Source organism: Taurulus bubalis (assembly GCF_910589615.1).
Source record: "Taurulus bubalis genome assembly, chromosome: 17".
In the NCBI taxonomy this organism is placed as follows: Eukaryota; Metazoa; Chordata; class Actinopteri; order Perciformes; family Cottidae; genus Taurulus; species Taurulus bubalis.
In genome coordinates, this window is record NC_136605.1 from 18,752,516 (window position 1) to 18,773,903 (window position 21,388).

At 41.3% G+C, this 21,388-nt stretch overlaps 1 protein-coding gene across 1 annotated transcript; it reads right to left on the reverse strand.

The window, feature by feature from the left end:
* Positions 1–2,264: 2,264 nt before the first annotated feature.
* ints1 (integrator complex subunit 1) lies at positions 2,265–18,555 on the reverse strand. The gene is made up of 47 exons (XM_079232513.1): positions 18,453–18,555; positions 18,064–18,354; positions 17,776–17,972; positions 17,518–17,655; positions 17,270–17,429; positions 17,055–17,160; positions 16,721–16,907; positions 16,172–16,317; positions 15,930–16,071; positions 15,648–15,824; positions 15,454–15,562; positions 15,235–15,355; positions 15,056–15,133; positions 14,800–14,957; positions 14,481–14,577; positions 14,309–14,400; positions 14,150–14,210; positions 13,869–14,066; positions 13,487–13,616; positions 13,063–13,242; positions 12,729–12,878; positions 12,457–12,636; positions 12,260–12,364; positions 11,977–12,144; positions 11,595–11,706; positions 11,352–11,510; positions 11,112–11,258; positions 10,909–11,007; positions 10,563–10,687; positions 10,111–10,365; positions 9,865–10,024; positions 9,648–9,779; positions 9,071–9,239; positions 7,849–7,975; positions 7,630–7,745; positions 7,428–7,515; positions 7,071–7,321; positions 5,578–5,707; positions 5,168–5,301; positions 4,884–5,076; positions 4,655–4,779; positions 4,407–4,516; positions 4,160–4,273; positions 3,991–4,061; positions 3,804–3,895; positions 3,515–3,624; positions 2,265–3,373 (listed from the first exon to the last, which is right to left on the reverse strand). Exons 1-47 carry the CDS (start codon positions 18,505–18,507, stop codon positions 3,258–3,260), a joined length of 6,561 nt encoding a protein of 2,186 aa, XP_079088639.1. The 5' UTR covers positions 18,508–18,555; the 3' UTR covers positions 2,265–3,257.
* Between the last annotated feature and the right edge of the window lie 2,833 nt (positions 18,556–21,388).

Below are 21,388 nucleotides of genomic sequence, written 5' to 3' on the forward strand. Positions count from 1 at the left end.
GGAGAGCAGACAGATGTGCATGGGCAGGTAGCGGCACATCGGGGCCCCTCCTGGAGCTGAGAGAGACACCGAGAAGCCTCCGCTGGTCGCATTCCTCCCCGCTGCTCATTCACTGTCCACTTTCACATGGGCAGGACGACCCACGGAGAACCATACTTCACTGCCTAACATTCCTGTGGTCAGTGTTGGAAGAAGTATAAAGATGCTTTACTCAAGTGTATGTACTCCTGAGACAACTATTTAAACATGGAGAAAGTGGAGAAAAATACCAAATCATTATCAGCAATATATATATTTAAGAAGTCCAAAGTCAATGTCCCTTCTGATGCAAAAATATGTAGCTGGATTTTTTTTTGCAGGTAAAGGAGGAACTAGTTGTAACTACTTTGTATACGGTTTGGCAGTTTTGCCAAGTTCCCAACCGATGAGACTCAACAGATAACCACAGGCGGAACTCAGGGGAATTTGGAGGATTAATTGATACGGAAAGTTATTCATATTTTACACTTTTTAAATTTTAGATTAGTTTTGAAATGTTTGTCTGTATCCCGATATGAGAAGTGAAATACGAGGTCAAATCTTTGTTGGAACTGCTAGATATCTGAAACATGACAATGAGCTCCTACTAGACACATTTTTGTTTTAAACAAGCCAAAGCCACGAGGAACCTCTTGTCTAATCGTCTAGTTCATTCAGCACTTGCTTTTTTTGTGCATAATGTTCATTCTGAAAAGTAACTACAAACTAAAGATTTCAAATAAATGTACGGGAGTAAAAAGTAGTAAAATATTTCCATCTGAAATTTTGTGGAATAGTATAAAAAGTATTAATTATAAATAAGAAATACATACTTCTAATACTAATAAATACTTGCAAAAACTGGCAGTTTGCTCTTTGCAGCTGCATTTCAGGGCATCCAGCCTGGTATGATGAATAAAGGGTTGTTAACTTGTCAGTGGACCGTCACACTCAGCATCACCCCCGCCCGCCCTCCTAATACTTCCTCGTTAGCTGTCATTCATCTCTGTTCCGCCTCACTGCTGCCCAGCCAATGAGATGCTGGCGCCTGACCAAGAGCCCAGGCTGCTAAGACTTGTGTTGTAAGTTGATAGATAAGCGTAAACAGAGCTTTTGGCTAGTTATAGGACACCATACAGGTGCAATTAACACATCAGACAGAGATCAGCAGGTATGAGGCATGATGGGTAGGACATGTCTGGGTTTACATATGAAGTTAATTATGGGAATGGATGTGTGAATACATATTCATTAATGGGGATTTAGAGGCATCACGAAGAGACAAAAGGCCTTTTATAATGTATTCACAACGTCTTGGATTGAATTCTGTACATGACTGTTTTCACAACCCAGACAATTAATTTCTTTTGTTGACCAAATAGATAAAATAAACATGGTTTTCGGTATGTCCTTGTTACAATAAAAGTATGCCGTTTGTAAAGAAACACTTTGACCTATAGCCTTGTGTTGCATTTGAAAAGAAACACACTGGATGTATGCAGTCTGAGACCACCTTTTATTTTCCTGCAAGCCTGGGTTTCTCATTGAATGCCTTATTATGGTTATTCAGAATGACAGATTTGCCTGACCCACCAGTGTGGGCACGTCACACCCTCACCGAGGATCCTTAACCATGCTGTGGCTTCACGCTCATGTCCTCCTGTGTGACAAAACACCTGCAGGAGTCTGTGCTATACAAGGGTCGACACACAAATCCCGCCTTCAAAGCACCCTTTGGTTTGAGTGATTGGACAATTACCGCCATGGTTAATTTACTAGCAGTAGGGACGTGCACTTTCCTAGTTTACCGGCATTCCTATCTGTTGTTTAACTTTTCCCTTTGACGATGAAGTCGGTGACACTGGGAAAACACTCACACTTTCATGGCAAAATGGTTTCCATCGCAGCATCACGCCGTTAATGTGTCCGCTACACGGCAAGGAAGAGCACGCTATGACAGCTGTTTCCAGTTTTATCAGGATACAAGAAATTATAGGAATTAAATGATAGGCCACAAACCTTGCGCCATTTATTTTTCCCCTTCCATCTTATTTCAGGTGCTAAAATATTATTCTGAAAGGTAATAATTGTTTTTTGTGAAATTTGAGTTTTTACAATTTCAACAATAAACTGCTTTCCAATTAAATAGTGATAAAAGTGTCTCCATTGTATCCCTGAACTCGGTACTTAACTGCAGAAATGGGTTACAATATTCACTTTCTATTAGGTGATGAAAAAAAAAAAGGCATATTCCAAAAGTTTTATTAATTCAGTTTACATCACATTACTCATAGATGATGTTCAGGTAACAGTAAAGCATTGTGACAAAGAGAAAAGACCTGTTCTTTTGAACGATTCAAATAATTCACAATAACAGTTTGTTACCTTGGCTTCTTTTTCTGAATAATTTGAAAGGAATTAATAAAATCATATTAGAATTGCTGCCATACACTGGATCCAGGGACTGTGAAAAGAAATATTGCGCTTTTGTTGTTGTTCATTAACTACATATGGTGGCATAGTCAGCGTTTTAATTGTACAATACTGTTGATATTTCATATTCTAGCCATCAAGCTACAAGCAATACTAGTGTGCAATTTTCCAAATACACATCAAGCTCTGCACTTCGTAATAATGTATATTAGTAATTTAATAACTGCAGAAGGGCAAAAACTCCCACACAAATGTCTGAAAATACAATAAAAATGGATGTTTTAATTTCAATTTAATTAGAATTTTTTAAATTATAATATGTATTATATTACATATTCATAATAGTTTTGTGTATATTATGTGATGCCTTTAACTGCTAATATAATAATACCACCTAATTATATCCCCATTCTTCTTATCTCTTTAATTATTTATTAATGTATCATTATATTATCAGTTAAAAATGACTTAAAATCCCTTTTGAAGTAATAAATGTACTAATTGTGCCATTATTACGATAACAGCATTTTTACAGTTTTAATTATTATATTTTCAACTCATTTAGAGGGAATTGTAATGCACTCTTTGAAGTCACTAAATGATCCAGAAGTAATTAGATTACTGGTAGCTAGCAGCTCACTGGTGGATCCTTTAATATGTACCACTGAAGAGCCACCGAGTGTATTAATCTGTGATGATCAAATAAGAGCAATGTTTGAACTAAATGGGAATAAAAAAAAAAAAATCTGACTCTGGAATGTAGAAAATGAATGACACTATTGGATGTGGCGCTGTACGCCTTCTTGTTATGTTGTTGCTTCCATGTGAAGGACCTTCATAGACTCTGAGATCATTGAACTGGTGTCAATTTGTCCATAGATGCCTACTAAAAACGCCTTGTGGAGCAAGATGTCTGCGTGTTCTGTGAAGGAAAAAAGCACATGGATGTGTGACTGACTAGAACTTTGTTAAACCACTTTTTGTCCTCCTAAAAAACAATATAGCATGGTCATGTGACTAATAAGGCGGTAAATAGTAATTTGACTAAAGAGTATCTTCTTACCTTGACAGAGGAGCACATACTCCGGAAGATTCCTGAGAGCCGTTTGTACCACGTCAAAGTTACCACTGCCCATACAGTACATGAAAGTTGGCAGGAAGTCTGTCGCTAGGCTGCAGCAGAGAAAACATTCAAAATGACATAGTGAAAAATAAATGGTAACAAATAAAAAGTATGCAGACAAATGGATCGAAGGTGGGTATCACAACGCCACGCTTTTCCTCTGTATTTATCTCCACACATTTCCTCTTTCTTTCTGTCGGTGGTTTGTCCCAAACTGCTGTAAACTTACCAGGGGTTATTCTGTATGCAGCGTAGGGCGAGATTGAAGGCCATGCTCCGGCACAACTCCTCAGAGGACATCATGAGTCTCTGCAGATCGTTCTAAAAACAGTGACACAAAGTGGTGATTGAGGCGTTACGCACTGACAGGTACTATCCGTGATCTTTTTTCCCTGTTTATGTTGTTTATGACTCACAATGAAGTACTGGATGATTTCTGGGCTCCTCCTAGACTTCTCATCCACCTCTGTCAACACTTCCAACACATCTAAAGCAGATGTTAAAAAAACAAAAACAGCGTTATTACTCATTATGATACACACAAGATTTACACATGTGAAGTTGCGGCAGCAGTATGTTTGTTACCCTCGACTGCCTCTCCTCTCGACATCTTTTTCAGGTACATCGTCATGTCGGATGCACTCAGTGAAACCGAGGCAGATATGTTGACTAGGGGCAGAGAACCAGTGGACATGTCATCTGGAAAAGAGAAAAAAAAAGCAATTATTTAGCTAAATTGTAGTAACGATTAGTTGACAAAAGTACCAGGTATCTAGACTGAAAGAAAAGGTGATATATATATGTGGGGTCTGTGACATCGTCCTGTGCTCACCATCTCTCTCTTCTGGCGCATTCTCTGCAGAAGACCTTTTCACCGGCAACGTGAGACCAGCCAGCAGAGATTTCAGTTGAACCAGGTCTGGGTTTTCTGCACACAAACCCCTGGCAGGAGAAAAGAGCAAAACGAAATCTCTAACAAAGCCATTGTAGCTGTACATTCCTTAAACGCATTCATAGTTTGCAATTGAACCGTCACAATTGTGTCATTAAAACGTATATTGTCTGGCAGGATATACTTACTGCAAGATGGCAGAGTGCTTCTGTAAATAGGGAATGGCGACCGCTGCAACGTGGGTGATGTACTTCTGCGTGAACTGCAAAAACTTGTTGATGAAGACCAACGGAGAACGAGTCCTCTGAAAGTTCTACGGGAGGAAAGATGCACAAACACATTGTGAACGTTGTAAAACGTCTGATCCCAAGATCAAATCCTATGGTGAGGATTTGGATCAGTGTGTGAGCCGCCTACCCGAAGGACCTTCATAAATGACAGAAGGCAGTCTTGAAGCGCCCTCTGGTGGTCGCTGTGGAAAACAAGCGGCTGCAGCAGCTCCAGGATGGCGAGCACATTGCTAAAGAACGTCATGTGGTTTTGCTGCCGAAACTCCTGCATGTTCAGGTGAATGCGGCCGTGTAAGAGACCTGCAACCATAGGCAGGTGTCTGGGGGGAAAAGGAAAGAAAGAACAGAGTTACAGTTTGTGTTTAATATGTACGGTACGGGTAAAATACTGTGTACCACCTAGCTTTTCACCTGAGCAAAAGGACAGGGTGCGACACAGCCAGCTTCCTGCATGCGAGGTTGGCATCAGACACACGGCCCTCCACAGACTTTGTGTCTCCTATATCAGCAAGCAGTGTGACCAGACGATGCACCAGGACATCCAGCTGGGAGAAATACAGAAAATAAGTATATACCATACTGTTAAATATTTTTTTTTAGGAATACAAATGCAGTGAAGGCTGTAGGTTATGACATGTGACCTATTTTGTAATAAGCTACAGACTCTTTTGATGCATCCGTTTCTCTTGCTTGTCCTGTTTTTACTCAGAAATATCCAAATGTATTTAAAAAGTCCCTTTTAAATCTAACCAGCTATTGTACTCAGTAAGTACAGTACGACATCTTTATTCTTCTGGTGAAGGTAATAAAGACCTGTTTACCTTGCAGCTGCTGCCGTCTGCAGCCCCCCCACTGCTGAACGTGCCTTCAGGCAGGGTAACGTGCTGGATGACCTCGGGGAAGTGCAAATAGATCTGCAGCAGCAAGTTCTGGCACCGCTTACTCATCGCACTGAAAGACAAAATAAACAAAATGGGAGCGATACTGTATGCATTCCCTTTAGGGGAAATACATTTTATTATTGGCTTAGACAGTTCAGCTGTTCATGTTAAAGCTTAGTCACAAAATAAAATAAAGACTGTAATCCCTGATGTTATTGAGTTGTGTAGCTTGAAGCTATTTAATTGACAGTGACTGGTTGACTAATTTGGTGTAGCCACAGAAAGTTTGTCATAGCTTTTAAACTCAAGTGAGTTTCACTCTATAGCGGGACTAAAATTACAAAGCAAACAATGTTCCCAGTTTGACATGAAAATTACCTCAGGTTTCGTCAAATTCACTTTCTCCATCTCTTTTAACAGCTTAAGAACAGAGCTGACACGAGACCACAGATTAAAGAACGATAAAGTACTTTTCTATTCTTTGTCTACCGACAATAATTAATGTACACTAATACAAACTAGGACATGAATAGTGTAATGTAATTCGAAGGCATTTGCCTTGAAGTCACTGTGGTTTTAACAAAATCCCTTAAGGCTCTTGTCAGGCTCAAATGATGTACTCTCTACTAACTGAAGAGATTTATTACAGCTGTGAATTAAGCAAATCAGAGCGACCTTGACCAAGAGTAAAGAGTCTGCTTGTTGTTTAATAGTTGGAGTGTAATCGGAATAAACACCAGCTTAACTGACAGCGAGGTTTCCCAAGAAGAATGCTCAACATACAGTGAAGTGTTTATTTAACACAAGGCCAAAACCCTTTACTTTCAACATGTTTTTATCCTGCCATATTTTCACTAGCAACAATTTTACCAGACAGCTTAGCTGTACTTAAAATACTGTAATTCGGAAGCTAATTTTGCTTGACCTTGGCCAAAGTTTCCTCATTAAAGTGGTTTAATAACCAGAGACATATTCATGAAAGGAGGGTTTGCCTCCACAAAGAGTTGCACCCTGATCTCTGACAGCTAAGTCAGAGCAGGAATTCACAACACAGGCAAGTGTAGAGCTTCAGCCTTAATCCTCTTGGCTTCATTATAATGCACTGAGCTTTTAAAGAGATCACAGTACAGACGACTTCTGCTGGTTTTAATTTCACACCAATAGACCTAATTATCGAGTTTCCCCTGGTCCACAGCATTGTGGCTGACAGAGGAAGTCTGAAAAGTTCATCTGCACTGAGAAGGAAAATTGAGTGCGATTTACCCCAAGTTTACCAGCACGTAAAAATTGACTTTCCATGATTGGGCTAATTAGAAACAACAATACAATGCCTCAAATATGGATTGGTTGAATACTTTGGTGACTCATACGACAAAAGATGATGAGCGCATGTGTCTTTGAATGCAGACAAGTGAGACAAATATACACCTTACCTGTCCTCCCATTTCTTGGTGCAGTTGATGAGGTACTCTGAGACTTTCTTAATGTTTTCTAGCTCTCCGCTGCAGTAGGAGTGAAGGAGGGGCAGCCTGGACTGGATGAGAGAGCAGGAGGCCTGGTCCAATCTGCTTTTGTCATCGTGTGGCGAGTCGCGACTGTTGAGCTCTGACTCCGACAAGATCAGGTCCACCAGGCTGATAAGCTCCTCAGAACTGAGCCTGAGCACACACTTTTCTGTTTTCTTCTGCACAGACCGAAAAAGAAAAATTAATTTAGCAGAATGAACTCTCTTGGCTTCGGTCTCATCAAAGAGACAACTAGGGAGCTTGTGCCTGGACTTTTGATCTTACTTGAGGGATCTTCTGATCGCGTCCCTGCCAGATACGCGGGATGTGGCTACAGGCCCACAGGAAATCAAGGGCTGATGATGGGTCAAGTCTGAAAAATGGTATACAGACACACGCTCAATAAAATCTCATCCATCCAGAAAATAAATACTGCTGGCTCCACAAAACAGTTGCTGACAACAGGTTATAAAAAGAATAGGTGTACTTGTAGTCTCTGCGCTTGCTGAGAAGAGCGCTGATACACTGCAGGAGGGTGGACCAGTTTGACTGATGTGTAAGCAAGGCCAACAGATATGGTCTGTAGGCAGGAGTTCCTCTCGACTGAAATAGAGAAATAGTAGGAAAGGATGCATTAGGAACGCCAAGCAAACACTTAGTCCAGTGTGAAAAGACAAGAGAAGCTCATTAGCAACGCTTATCTTACCTTGTTGAGGGCAAACAGCAGTTTCTGCTGAAGGTCCGGACACACTGAAGTAACCTCAGGGTCGAGATGCTCCAGCCAATCAACCAGCAGCCCAGAGCTCAGTCCTGACTTTGTCACCTCGGTGCTGCTGGGAAAGAGGAAACTAAAAGGTTACCACTATGGAGAGATGACTTCCTATAGTCTTAATCAATACCGGAGAATACAACTATGCTAAAGATCCCAAACCCAATGTTCATGTTCAGTACAGCCAACAAATTCACTGCTTCCCCGAGGTTGACTGCTGAAACACCCTCTCTACCACGACACAAAATTCTGAAATTTCTACACATATAGATTTGTTCCAAATATTTAAGCCCATCGGTTACTTTTCAAAATCCACACTTTCTTCACAGTCATAATAATGATACCTCACTTTAAAAGCTGGTTCACCTTTTACTTGAATTATTTATTTATTCCAAAAACAGTTGTGAAGAAAACCAAGAGCAAATGCCATGAGCTGAGCGTTCATTTAAACAAAATTATGACTGGTGTGGTTAAATACAGACTAAATAAATCAGAGCACACTAGTTGCTGACAAACAGCAGCATTGTAAAGGCTATGCTTTACTTAGTGCAGTGCTCACTCGCATAACAACCAGATCTACTTTACATCACATCTACAGAGCAAACTCAATGAAGAACAATGAGAGCAGAACAGCATTGCTGATCTGTTTGAACTGAATATTCTCTGGTCTAACTCAGCTAAAAAAGTTTAGCTGTGACCTTGTGATTGCATCATGAATACAGGGTAAAAGCCCTGGAGTCTTGGTGATACAAAATGTTTCACACAGTAGTAACAAGGTTTCTACTGTTAAAGCAAAGCTCTCTATTCTAACAACACACAAAAGGTATTCTACACGAATAAAATCACTCCATATATTTGCACTCTTTGTAAAAGACCTTGCATGTGTCAGTAAGCACATGTTCAGTATGTACCTGCCCGGCTGGCAGCAATTCTCTAAAGTGTTCTATGTTTTCCACAGCAAGTGAATCTGTAAAGCTGCAAAACCAATTAAACCTTTCCAAACCAAATCCATAAGTAGTTTCCGAGTACAAGGCCACAGACGGCAAACACCTCTTTGCTATTTTTTTTTTGTCACAAACAGCCGTGTTTGTCATTTAGTCCTGTCAAATATAAATGTGTCTTGCATGACTTGAGATGGAAATAGAATTGCGGTTCTCACTTGTTAGAATCCACTTCCTTTTTCACAGATCGCTCCTCGCTATCCTGAAGCAGCAAGGAAATCACCGTAGCAACAGGGCCAGCGGTCCCGTTCTGTGTACCAACAGTCATCAGCAGAGACAGCAGCTCCTCCAAATACGGTGACCTCACCTCCATCAGCCCTTGTAACACTGCAATAGAATACAAACAAATGTTTTTAAGACAGCATGCTTAGTTTTTTCTTCTTCTTTCAAGTACTTTTATTTAAAAGAAATACTGTTAAATACATTTGAAAATGGGACTTTTGCTGTACTGAAAATATACCAAACTCCCAACAGTGTAACAAAGATAATGGACATATGTAAAGGCCATTGCCAGTCACTTTAAAAAAAAAAAAAAAAAGGCTTTGCAATTATGCAAAACAGTTTTTATTTTATAAATGAAAAAAATAAACTTTTAACCAGCTAAAATTAATAAATAATGTTTTAAGATTGGGATAAATTCCCTGTTAATCAGCTAAATATTTGAAACACTGAATCTGATGATCAGTTCAAACAAATCCAATTCACACATCATCCACACAGTGACTCTGTTCGTACCTTTCCCAATGAGCTCTGGCTCCGCATTACATCGCTCTCCAGACTTCAGCATTGCAATGATGGCTATCAGTGGCACTTCAATTTCTCTGCGATATGCCAAAGCTTCAGCCAGGTGGAGGAAACCTGAACGCACTGCAAGGCACAGACACTGGTCACTCACTGACTATATACAGTAAATGAATCAACATTTGAGAAGATAAAGCGTAGAGGCGCTCACCATCATTGTGCCTGTGCTTGGTAGAGTTCTGACCAGCGAAGGATTTGAGCAGAGTCTTCAGCGGTCCGCCCTCCACAGTTGGGTTGTCTAACCAAATGAGCATCTCAACAATGACCTTAAGGAATAGTGAGGAAAAAGCCATGTCCTGGGACACGAGACGCTGGGAGAAACAAGAAAAAAAAGTCTTCTGTACAATGTTGTATGACTCAACATGGAATTATGCACCGATTTGTCAGCAAGCCTTACCTGGTAGAGGTGAAGTTGGCGCATGAGAGGACAGGAGAGGGCATGGCTGTGGTGCATTGATATGACAATAGGCCCCGCGTGAGCAGAGGTGAGCAACGTCGCGAAGGCCTGCAGGAGCCGAAATGCGAGCCCACCCTGCTGAATTTGGCCCTGCTTGGCCCGCATCAACTCCTTAGCAAGAGCCTGCTGCAAGGCCAGAGAGAGCTGGCTGGGAGGAGGGCCGTGCCAGCGAGGGTCCACTTTAGACGGGAATATCTGAGAAAGCAAAGGATACAGAAACGGGTCAGTTTGACAAAGAAGGGATTCAACAGCAGCTTGGCATAAATAAAAAGGGAATAAACTTTTGTTCAAAGGTGATTTATTTTTATGTAATGAGATATTTAGCACACACAGAGTTGTGTTTTAACCCAGTGTAACAAAGAAAAGAGAATACAATAGAGAGTAAATCCCACCTGAAGCAACATTCCAGTGAGATCGTCTTCAGGCCCAACTTCAGGAAGCTGACTGGCTGCTCTCATCTTCACAGAGCTGTGGGGCGTTTCCACGGTAACTTTGGCCTTACTGGTTTCAGCAGAATCTGTCAAATGTAGTCAGGACAACTCATTTAGATTATTTTTAATTCATATTGTCACTTTACATCAAAGCCCTAAGATAATGTGTGAGTACAAAAAACATCAACATTTGCAATACTCTGAGTAATAATAACTTTTAATGTGAGCAATCTAAAAAATGTCTTAAAATGTCAAATACAAGCTAAAACAGCACATACACAATCATTTAGAGACTAAAGTCACCAACCTCTATCTGGAGGAAGAGCGGAGCTCAGTAATGAATGGAAAGTGTGCCCCCCAGTGGCACCTCGCTCATGCTGCACTTCCACCAGGTGGGCCATGTAGTCTAATGCAGGATACATACAAAATTAGATCGATCATAAATAAATCAAGACTATTATCTGAAAATCTTAAACTAGTTCTATAGTAGGATATCTGCAGCACTCTTACGCTTGTCCATGATGTTCTCTTCCAGCGTCTCCGTGTCATGAGAGACCGCCTGATCCAAGTACTGCAGCAGTTTACTCATGCTGGATACAGGAATGCCAAAGGACTGTACAAACAGCAGCAACTGCTGAGACTCCAGGTCTTGTAAAGCTGAGGGAAATAATGTATTGCTCCATTAAAAAACATGTAAATATATTTCCATGGTGACCAGCACATATTTCGGTGTACTATGCCAAGTTGTACCTGCATCAACCAATCGAGAAACCTCTGATCGAATCATCCTCAGTTTCAACCAATCAGGCAGCAGAAGGGCCTCCTCTGAGGTGTCAACCAGGAAGGCAGTTGGTAGCGGCTGTTTGTCGGGAAACCAAATGTCCAAAAGAGCGTAGAAATCACTTTCTCCTGTAAAAATGCACACAATGGTAAACGTGTTCTTATAGCTTCTTCAACATTGCAAACATTGAACTGCAGAGTTAACAGGACTACCTTTGGGTGGCCCCAGAGTCAGCAGGATAACCATGGCATGAACTACAAGAATGTGCATTGTAGCAGTTTCTCCTGTGGTCCAGCGCAGAAACACCTGGTCCTGAGATTCGGACTGGAAAAAAAAAAAAAAAGCTTGTCAAGCAGAAGTGTAACACTCTTTTTCCAATCAAACTGGGATTCATCTTCAATTGCAGATTACATTTTATTGCAGCCTCAAAGCATAATTTTCGGATTGCAATAGGTTTTATGGGGATGTGGAACTTGCATCTTATTCTTAAGATATTTATCTTACTTTGAACTAGTGACAGTATCAGTAAATAGTGAGCCATAATGAAACTGACAATGCAGTTCAGTTAGTAACACAACTGTCGGTAATGCTCACCCAGCTGTAAAGATCCTCGCCCTCTTTGGTCTTCCTCATCCTCTTGATGTATGCAGAGAAGATGGTGAGGAAAGCGCTGAGCACAGCGTTAGACTCCGGTCTGCCGGAATGTTTGGAGAACAGGCTGTTCATGATGGTGGAGCGCTCCACGATGAGCCGGGCAACGTCCTGTGGAGAGCAATTGGGGATCAAATTCACTTCAGGTGTGCTCAACAAAAAAAAACTAAAACAGATTAAAGAAAAGCATGTAATGTAATTAATGTAAGTAACTCGCCGTGATTACCAGGGCCAGGTCATTGTGAGAAGCCTGCTCCTCTACTGGTGCATGCTGGGATAGGTAGATAAGATAGGCACTGATCGTCTGTGGATCTGTCTCCATGTGAATAGCCTGGAAGGAAGCCGACAAACTCCTTGTCATTAATCATCCTAAAAGTTATAAATGCTCAGTTATTGACAGTTCACTGTCGAGTCGACACTGACCTGCTGCAGAGCAGTGGACGTCATGCCTCTGACGCTGTCAAACAAGGGGAGCTTTGGGAGGTCTTGTAGCAGCCACTGGTACCCTGGCAAGAGCTCAGCATCTGTGGAGTCTTCTTCCATGGGCTGATCCCGCTCATCTCCATCCTTTAAGCCTCCTTCGGTCAGCACCAATGACAAACCCTACACACAAACACAACATGTAAAATGAATGAATGTTTAAACGTTCACACAATGCTAATCGAGATGGCTTTCGTCTGCTTCCAATTCGGTACCTTCATGGCCAGGACTCTCGATGCCACCTGAGAAGAGCTGAGACGGCGCAGAAAGTAGTCCAGCACTTCACATGTGGTCTGTTCGTCAGCCTTAGGACCCAACAGAAGATCCTGGAGCCGTCCGAGTAGCTGCCTTTGCTTTTGCTGTCTCTAGCAGGAAGACAGATAATAATACAAGATTATTCAAGAGTCAGTAATAAGCAGGACATAAGTAGAAACAAAAGCAGGTATAATTTTAGCATCTAAATTGAAGCTCAAAGATGAATTAAGACATTCCATTTTTCTTAACAGGACAAATTCAGTAATATTTGCCTTTGTCTTATAATCAACATACTTGTCTCTTCTTGGCTTTTTGCTCTTTGCTCTCTCCCTCTTCGTCATCCTCTATTGGTAGACTGTCATCCGCAGCATCATGCAGAAGAAATTCACACAGGCACTGCACTGGAAGCACATCCAGGGACCCCTCACTGGACTGGACCAAATCAGCCAACCACGGCATGGACTGGGAGGAAGCCTGTGTTGGAGTAAATATGTACAGTTACAGGATGCACACAACAAAAGCCCTAGAATAACGTGTTATTTTCCCCTCTGCTTTCTTTCATGGTCTCGATCAATGTTTTTGCTGCCAATGAATCACTCTGTTTGAATTCCCAACAGGTTTTCTCCACTTGAAGTTGAGCTTTGATCAAGTCATAAGCTTGTTGAGACACACTATCCTTATTTTGAAGGCAGCATATCTGTTACTATGAGCAGGTTACCTGTCTCTGGATGATGTTGAGGAGGAAGTCTGGGTTGCGACTGCGGCAAAGGAGATGTCCCAGCCGCAGAGACGTGTTGAGGGTTTTCACCTGCTCCTGGATCAGAGGAGGAGGCCGACGAGGAGGACCCCTGAACACAAACAAAAAATATGAATCATCTTACAGTCACACATTTTAAAAGTGTAAACATTCCTATTATAGACCGACAATGATTTAATAGTGGTAATAGCTATCTGTCTGCTGTATAAAAGTAAAACAGCGTCAGTTTACTATCCTTCCAATCTAAAGAAAGTGGAGGTTGTTGGAGAATCTGAGGCATTTCTTTTGAGAATCCAATCAACTAGTAATAAGAGACTTATGGTTATTCCTCTTGGTCTCTTACTGTGGATCCAGGCTGGTAAGCTGAGACAACAGCAAGCTGTTGCTCTCTGTGATTGTCTGTTTGGTGGAGGCTGCTGCCAAGTGGCTCTCAAAGGCCAGAATGTCTTGTTTCTCTCTCTGGGAGACCTGCAGCTCCCTGTTGATCATCTCCGTCTTTGTGTCCTCGTCCGCAACGGTGCACGGAGGGTATGTGTAGTTACTATGGAAGCAGAGAGAGATGTGTGTTAGTTGTTCAGCATTTTTTATCCTGGAACTGTTCCGTTCTAGATAACCGTCACCTACTTTGTCATAACCATCTCCATGAGCATTTTCAGTGTAGGATAGCCGTCCCAGGCAGCCAAACCTAACGCAGAAATCATCAGACATCATATTAACGCGGTTTATTAATAGCTTAGTAGTAGCAACTCTTATTTATTCAACATATAAAACAGAGCGCTGTACCTATTTTCTGAGGATTAAAAGCAGCCACCACAAGCAGCAGCAGCCAGGCCTTCCAATACAGAGCGGATATCGCCAAATTTGGCACCTGGTACCTTAAACATTGAGGGTCTTTTGTTATTTCAGACTGTAAACTGTATGACATGAAAGTTTTTTTTAAAGACTGTTAAAGTACCCTGCAGGCAGCTGAATGTTCTCTGGGTGGTGGTATGTACATAGATTCAGCACTGCATCAATGAGCTGGATCCTCTCCACTTTCAGAACGTCCAGATCTATTTAGAAAGAAACAATCTGTCAGCTCTGTGGTCTCAAACTGATACGACGAGCATCATGCCGAGAAGTATTCAAGCAGTTACAACTACATGTCCTTTGTTCATACTTTCCTAACTGAGGCACATGTGTTAACCAAATGTCCACATATTCTGCCAGAGTGTAATATACACAGCTTTAACTGTGACCATGAACAGTTACAGCATAAGTGGATCTTCACACACCATCAGACTGAACTCCAGCAGCCCTCTTAACCAGGTGATCTGCAAGCTCCATGGCATCGGCGGGGCCCAGGGGCAGATCCCGAGACAGCCCGATCACCAGAATGCGCATGAGGGTGTCCTCTAGCAGAGGCACCTCGGAGCAGAGGCGGAGGAAGAAACTGAGGAGTAATTTATACAAAACAGCTTAGTACGGCGACTGTGCTAAATACAGTCGGAAGAAAACACGACTCCTTTTGAATAATGGAGGAATACTCACTTTCTGTCACTCTCCGGAGGCCAGTTGTCCCACTTGTAATATGTCTCGGGTTGCTCTGTGAACAGCACTTTGTGAAGGCTGCAGGCATGAAAGAAACAATTCATATATAAAGTAGCTGAAAACATGGTTAGCTTGTGCAGTTTGAACAATAAACACATCAGATGCAAGCAGTTACTGACCAGTGAACATAGTCTTTTGCGTTCACTTTGCTGATGGTAGGAACCACGGTGTGAAGCCACCACACTGCGTCTCTCTGGATGGAAGCGATCTGATTCTGAAACGACCTCAGGCTCTCCAGATCTGAAACAAACCAGACGTATGTTTAAGACTAAGCCTAACATGCATAATATGCATTATGGTTAATAGATACACCATTTGAACAAGTACACAGCACTGACTCTTCTTCTCTCCTTTGTCCCACGCAATACCAGACTCTTTGACCTGAGCGGTGATGCCCAACATCATAGAGCAAGTCAGTAGATCCGTCACCTGGATAACAAAACGTTCCTATGGGAGAGTCAAAGATAAGAGTCCAGAGTAAATACATGAAGATTAAAGCAGAAACTACTGAGGGATTCTCACAAGCACATACTTTTAACTCCAAGTCCACATGGGTGGTCTCCTTTCTCTCCTGCATTAAACCAAAGCAGAAGGACTGGAAGTTAATCTCATGCTTGGTCTGTTTGATGATCTCTCTCAGCAAAGCTCGGGAGGCACGGAGGTAGTCATCCTTATTGGTTAGCAGGTCCTGGAACACCATCGCCAAGAACTACAGACACAACAGAAGAACGGGAGAACGTTGATTTAGAGAAAACACCAGAATTTAAACTCACACACTAATAACTTTAAACAATTTAAAATGCTCAAGTTTCACCTTTGGACCCTGCTCTGGGCTGTGCTGCAGCACTGTGTGGAGGACTTGCATGTTGTTAGGATTCCTGGCATTGGACAGCTCGTTGAAGATCACCAGCTTCACCATCGTGCCCAGGTTGTCTCTGTTAGAGTTGAGCAGCTCCCTGGAGAACCACCGCCAAAAGTACCAGTGAGTGTAAGTCGCTGCTTGTGACTTGTGTAACAACAAGTTAGGAGTAAGACAAAAAAAAAGACTCCACAGACCTGATACACAGCATGTATTGGTTTAGGAGGACTTTAGGTTTGAGTCGGATCTTGATCAGATTGGAGATCACCTCCATGTCATCTGCTGCCTGGGTGTTGCAGTTCATACATAAAGACATGAGGAGGTCTTGAGCCGCTCGAGTCAGCTGTGCACACAAACAAAGATTTAAGAGGCATTAGTTAGAGTTATCAACATTAATCTCCATTGTGATGATTTCACATAAACAAAATCAAAAAATGTTAAAATATTTATTATTATAGTATGAAAAATATTAGATAGACTGAAATATAGCAGTGTATCGTTGTGTCTTTTGCATTGAATCAATACACTGCTACCAGTATAGCAAGATAATGGATAACAATATTGACACCAATGTATTGACTTCATATGTTTTTCTATTATAAACTACGTTTTTACTCTTCATTGTAGAGGTATTGGGACAAATTCACCCTGCAATAAACTCACCAAAAGCAGTATTTTACGACAGAAAACATGGCAAATGAAATACGTAGAAATTGAGCATTGCAAGTGAGACATTTCATACTCACTTTGGGGTTTTGGAGCCACGTCTCCAGCCTCTGCACGGTCATGAGCCGAGCCTCTTTGTAGCCACACGTGGCTGTGAGCAGACGCAGCAGGTTTCGTGACACGTTGTCCATCGGCTGCCTGCGGTTTAACTGATCCCTTAGGACGTCAAGCACGTAGTCCTCCACGCTCTCTGCCAGTTCGTCATATCTACAGTATGCCAGAATCATTCTAAATGATTTGTGATAACAAAATATTAAAATCTCATCATCGAGGATCAAATCAAAAACAACACAAATCAGGCATTTTGAAATGGTATCTGTTGGAAATTGTAGAAAGCTGTAGTAGTTTTCATACCTCGGCATCATCTGCCCTTCATCCTCAGGGCTGAGTTTCTCCTCAGCTATCAGCAGTTCAGTCTGGCAGTCATCCTCTTCAGGGGTTGAAGGATGAGGGCTGCTACCTAAACACAAAGCGTAAAAAAAACAAAAGCATAAACACTCAACACTTCTTCCCTGCATCAGCAATCCTAACACCCAACAAACAAGAGTGTTTTCTCAATAGAACTGTACCTGCACTGAGATCGCCACCGGAGCGGCCGCTATCGGCCTGCAGCAGCATACTCTTAGGGGGCATCTTTGTCCCAAAAGCAGTCTGGATGTTGTCAACAAAATTCTTACAGTGAGAACTGTCCACCCAGATTCTTTCCCCCAGAGAGTCCTCAATGTACACCTGAAAATACATTTTAGATTAACATCCTGCAAGACATCTTACATGGCTAAATTAAAAGGAATTTATAAAACAGTTTGGAGATTCTCACTTTTACAAAGATCTCTGGCCAGTTCTCATCGTCCTCGTAGGCTGCCATCAGCAGATTGCAAGCAAGAACAGACACAAGGCTGTTCCCCTTGGCTTTAAAGTTGATTGAAGCATCCCGCCGCAGGAGGCTGCACAAAGCCTTGTGACAAAAGCGAGACAAGTGGAGAGTAAGACAAATCCAGTCGAATTCCAACATCTGTAGGGTTCATGTTGTGGAAGATTTCTTTGTAGCGAACACAATGTCAATCAGAAATCTTACCTCAATAATTCCTTCAGTAGAAAAAACGTTAGGTTTGATTTTGGCTAGGAACATAAGACTGAGGTACAACGTTATGTCAGGCTTCGCTCGGTTCAACTTGAGTTGTTTCACTGCTCCACACAGCAGTCCCTCAATACGATCATCATTTCCTTCAGACTCTGCAGCTTCAATATCATCGAGAAGAACTGCCGGTGACACTGCAACAAAAAAGAAGCGTTTTAACTTTCCTTGCTACTTTCTATGTTTGCTTTTTTAAGTTTACAAAACGATACAAAGCCATTGATTTACCTTCAATAGGTACCACTGATGGCTCCTTTATTGAGGGCGATATTGCCCTCTTGTCCACGGCTGCAACATCAGCGAGTCGTCCCAGAGCGCTGACCGGAGGGGTCGTGGACAGTTTGGGCCGCTTGGTGAGGCCGGACAGACCCGATGAAGAGGGCAGAGTGGAGGAGGTCTCTCTCTTACGGTCAGCCGGTAAATTTGTGGATGCTGGCTTCAGCAGGATTGCAGGGGCTTTGGGCTCTCCACCCTGGCTCTTTGATCCAAGAGCAATGAAATCTCCTGTTGGAGGATGACCTGGGAGGAGCAGAAGTCACAATACGTTTTTGCTAACAATCATCAAAAGCACACTAAGATAACACTGTGGTAGGCATCACACCGGTTGAGAAATATACCTGATGGTTTGGCAGCATTGGGGCGCCTGAGCGCTGTAGGCTTTGGACGATTCATCTTGACTAATGAACAGTAGGTTACACAGGTGACATTAGATGGCTTGGAGTAGTCTGTGCATGAGAAAACAAGGAGACACGAAAGTCAGCAAACTAGTTTAAGAACGGCAGCTGTCATAACTGAACGGCCGGAGTCAACACTAAGTAAGTAACGTTAATAACTTGGCAGAGAGACCAACAGTCTGTGTTCAAGCTCATCTGTACTAACTAACGCTACATACTGAACATAAAGTCCAACAGTTCGGCTAACGACAACAAACGGTGAAAGCTAGCGTTCCGGTGCGGCTGTTAGCACCTTGAGCTGATAGGTGTCACGTGAGAACTGGTGTTAATTGACGTGTAAATATGAATGTAAAGCCGCTCACATGTTTATTCGGTTTCATAAAACGGGTTGTGATTAGCCTGAGCGATGCACTTATCACAAAAAAACGCGTTAGCCAACTCAGAAGCTATCACCATGACGGCTTCTTGTTCTTCTTCTTCTTGTTCTTCTTGTTCTTCTGATTCTTGTTCTTCTTCTTCTCTGAATCAATGTAGCTCGCTCACAAAGGTGAATTGGTGCATACCGCCACCTAACGGCGGAAGTGTCAGTTGGCGTTGCTGTTAACGGCACACCAAAAGCAACCGACTGCAACTTCTTCAAAGTAAAATACATATTTATGCTTCGCATAAAAACACCATATTCAAGAGTATTCGCTACGTATGTTTTGAGTGTTAAATCGTTATTCTGTTGGGCATGGCATGTATTTGTATTTTACTTTGGAATGTATTACCGGAAGTACTACTCTACATATACATGTTTAGCGTGATGCTCGAGGAGTGCAGTTGTAGTTACTTACCATGACCACTAGAGGGCATACAGACGTTAGCAACAGCAGCATCAAGGCTAGTGTCTCAAGGAAAGATCCTATGCTGTAATAAGTTAACAATATTTAATAATATATATATTTTGTGTGTGTCTTTTTTTGTGTATTCTATGTAAGTTGCTTGCTACTGTGACAAACTCATTTCCCCTTGGGGATAAATAAAGTAATAAAGTAATCTGAGAGAGCTGTAAGTATGTACAATAGCCACTAGAGGGCAGTGTGTACAATGTCTATGGAGCAAACCAGTCCAACTGATAGAAATACCCTATGGTGTGCCCTCTACTGGCAACAGAGGGAAACTGCAGTATAAAGTTAGACAAAATGTAAAATTAAAGTTCCGGCCAGGACTTTCAAAGTAAAACTCTAAGAAATATATATATATTGCGATGTAGGTACGCACTGTGGCCACTGGATGGCACTAAAGACCCATTACCTTATTATTATACTATACACTACTATGTACCAACAAAACGGATCAAAACGGGGATATAACTTCAGAGTTTAAAAGTAATTCAATAGCATAGAATAAAATTAAATGATATAATTTTGGGGAAAGTTTTCCCCAATTGCCGGTGTTTCATATCTCATCATCATCATCATCATCATCATTATGTCTGCATGAACACTTACATTACCTGCTCAATATAAAGACTTTGAATGAACTATCATTACTGTCCTTCCCTTTGATGATACGCATCTCAAGTGTTCCTGAAACCTGCATGTGAAACAAATATATCTTAACAGAATCTTAATCCTAATAGTATATTTATTGATACAAGGTTTGATGATGCAATATGTTGTTCCCAAACAGGTTCCCATCCATGAGATGTGCTAAAAAAAAGCAGTTTTTTTCTAATTACATTTTTGCATATATAATCAATAATAAAGTGCTATACAACTGTTACTAAACAAAACGTGTCTCACAGTATAAAGACTTGGAAAAACCTCACAATTTAATCAAAATCTTTAAATCCCTGGATTGTGCCTCAATAAAAGGATGACTCATTATTTTTTTAAACAACATGCATGTTGTTCATAGCATAGCAAATCTTTACAATTAAACTTAAGGATGAACTATAGCTGTTTTCTTGTTGTACAAAATGAAAAAAAACACAAGATTATACGTGGCGGCAAGCTTTGAAAAAAATATCTAATGTTCTATTGACCCTAGTTATATTAATCTTGTGTTCAGAATCAGAATCAGTTTTATTGGCCACGTGTCTTTACACATACATGGAATTTGCCTACGGTTTCACGTAGCTCTCATTGTACATATACACATTATTTACAATAAACAAGATACATATAAAAAAGACATTAAAGACATATGAATATGAATGTACACAAGATTCACTTTCTTTTTCCCTTGAATTCAGTAGATTTACTTTCTTTTTCCCTTGAATTCAGTAGTTTCACTTTCTTTTTCATGACGCACTAGATTTACTTTCTCTTCTAGAAAAGCAAAGTTGACCACTTGATATTGTCAAACCTTCTATAAATACCACTAATTGAACACAGGGTGGCAGCGGTCTCTCTTCTCCTGTCCAAAAATAGTCAAATGAATGTCGGGTGGGTGGTTTCTATGGTTTCTATCTTACCACAATAGACTCATATGTTGTGTGTGAATACATAAAAACAGAACAAGACTCAAATCTCTACTGAATAATCTGTTTTAAGTCATTAAAAAGTTGAAATACTACGTGATGGTGAGTCACATGCAAGAATGTAGATGACAGCTGTTTTCATTTTACAAAATGTCAATGCCTCCAGGTGAACAAAGTCTGAACATCAAAGCTTTACCCCCTTAATAACGTCCCATGTCTGTTCATTCCTCAGACATTACAAAGCACTCCTAACGACTATGTGTACTCGATGCACCATTTCCTGCCTTAACTTTTGTTTTGATGATCAAATAGTTTTCAGCTTCAAGAGAACCATACAGAAGAGTCCAGCAGGGCCCGATCCAGCTGCTGCCCCCACTACTTCTGTAACCTCGCCATGTTCCTTTCCACGCAG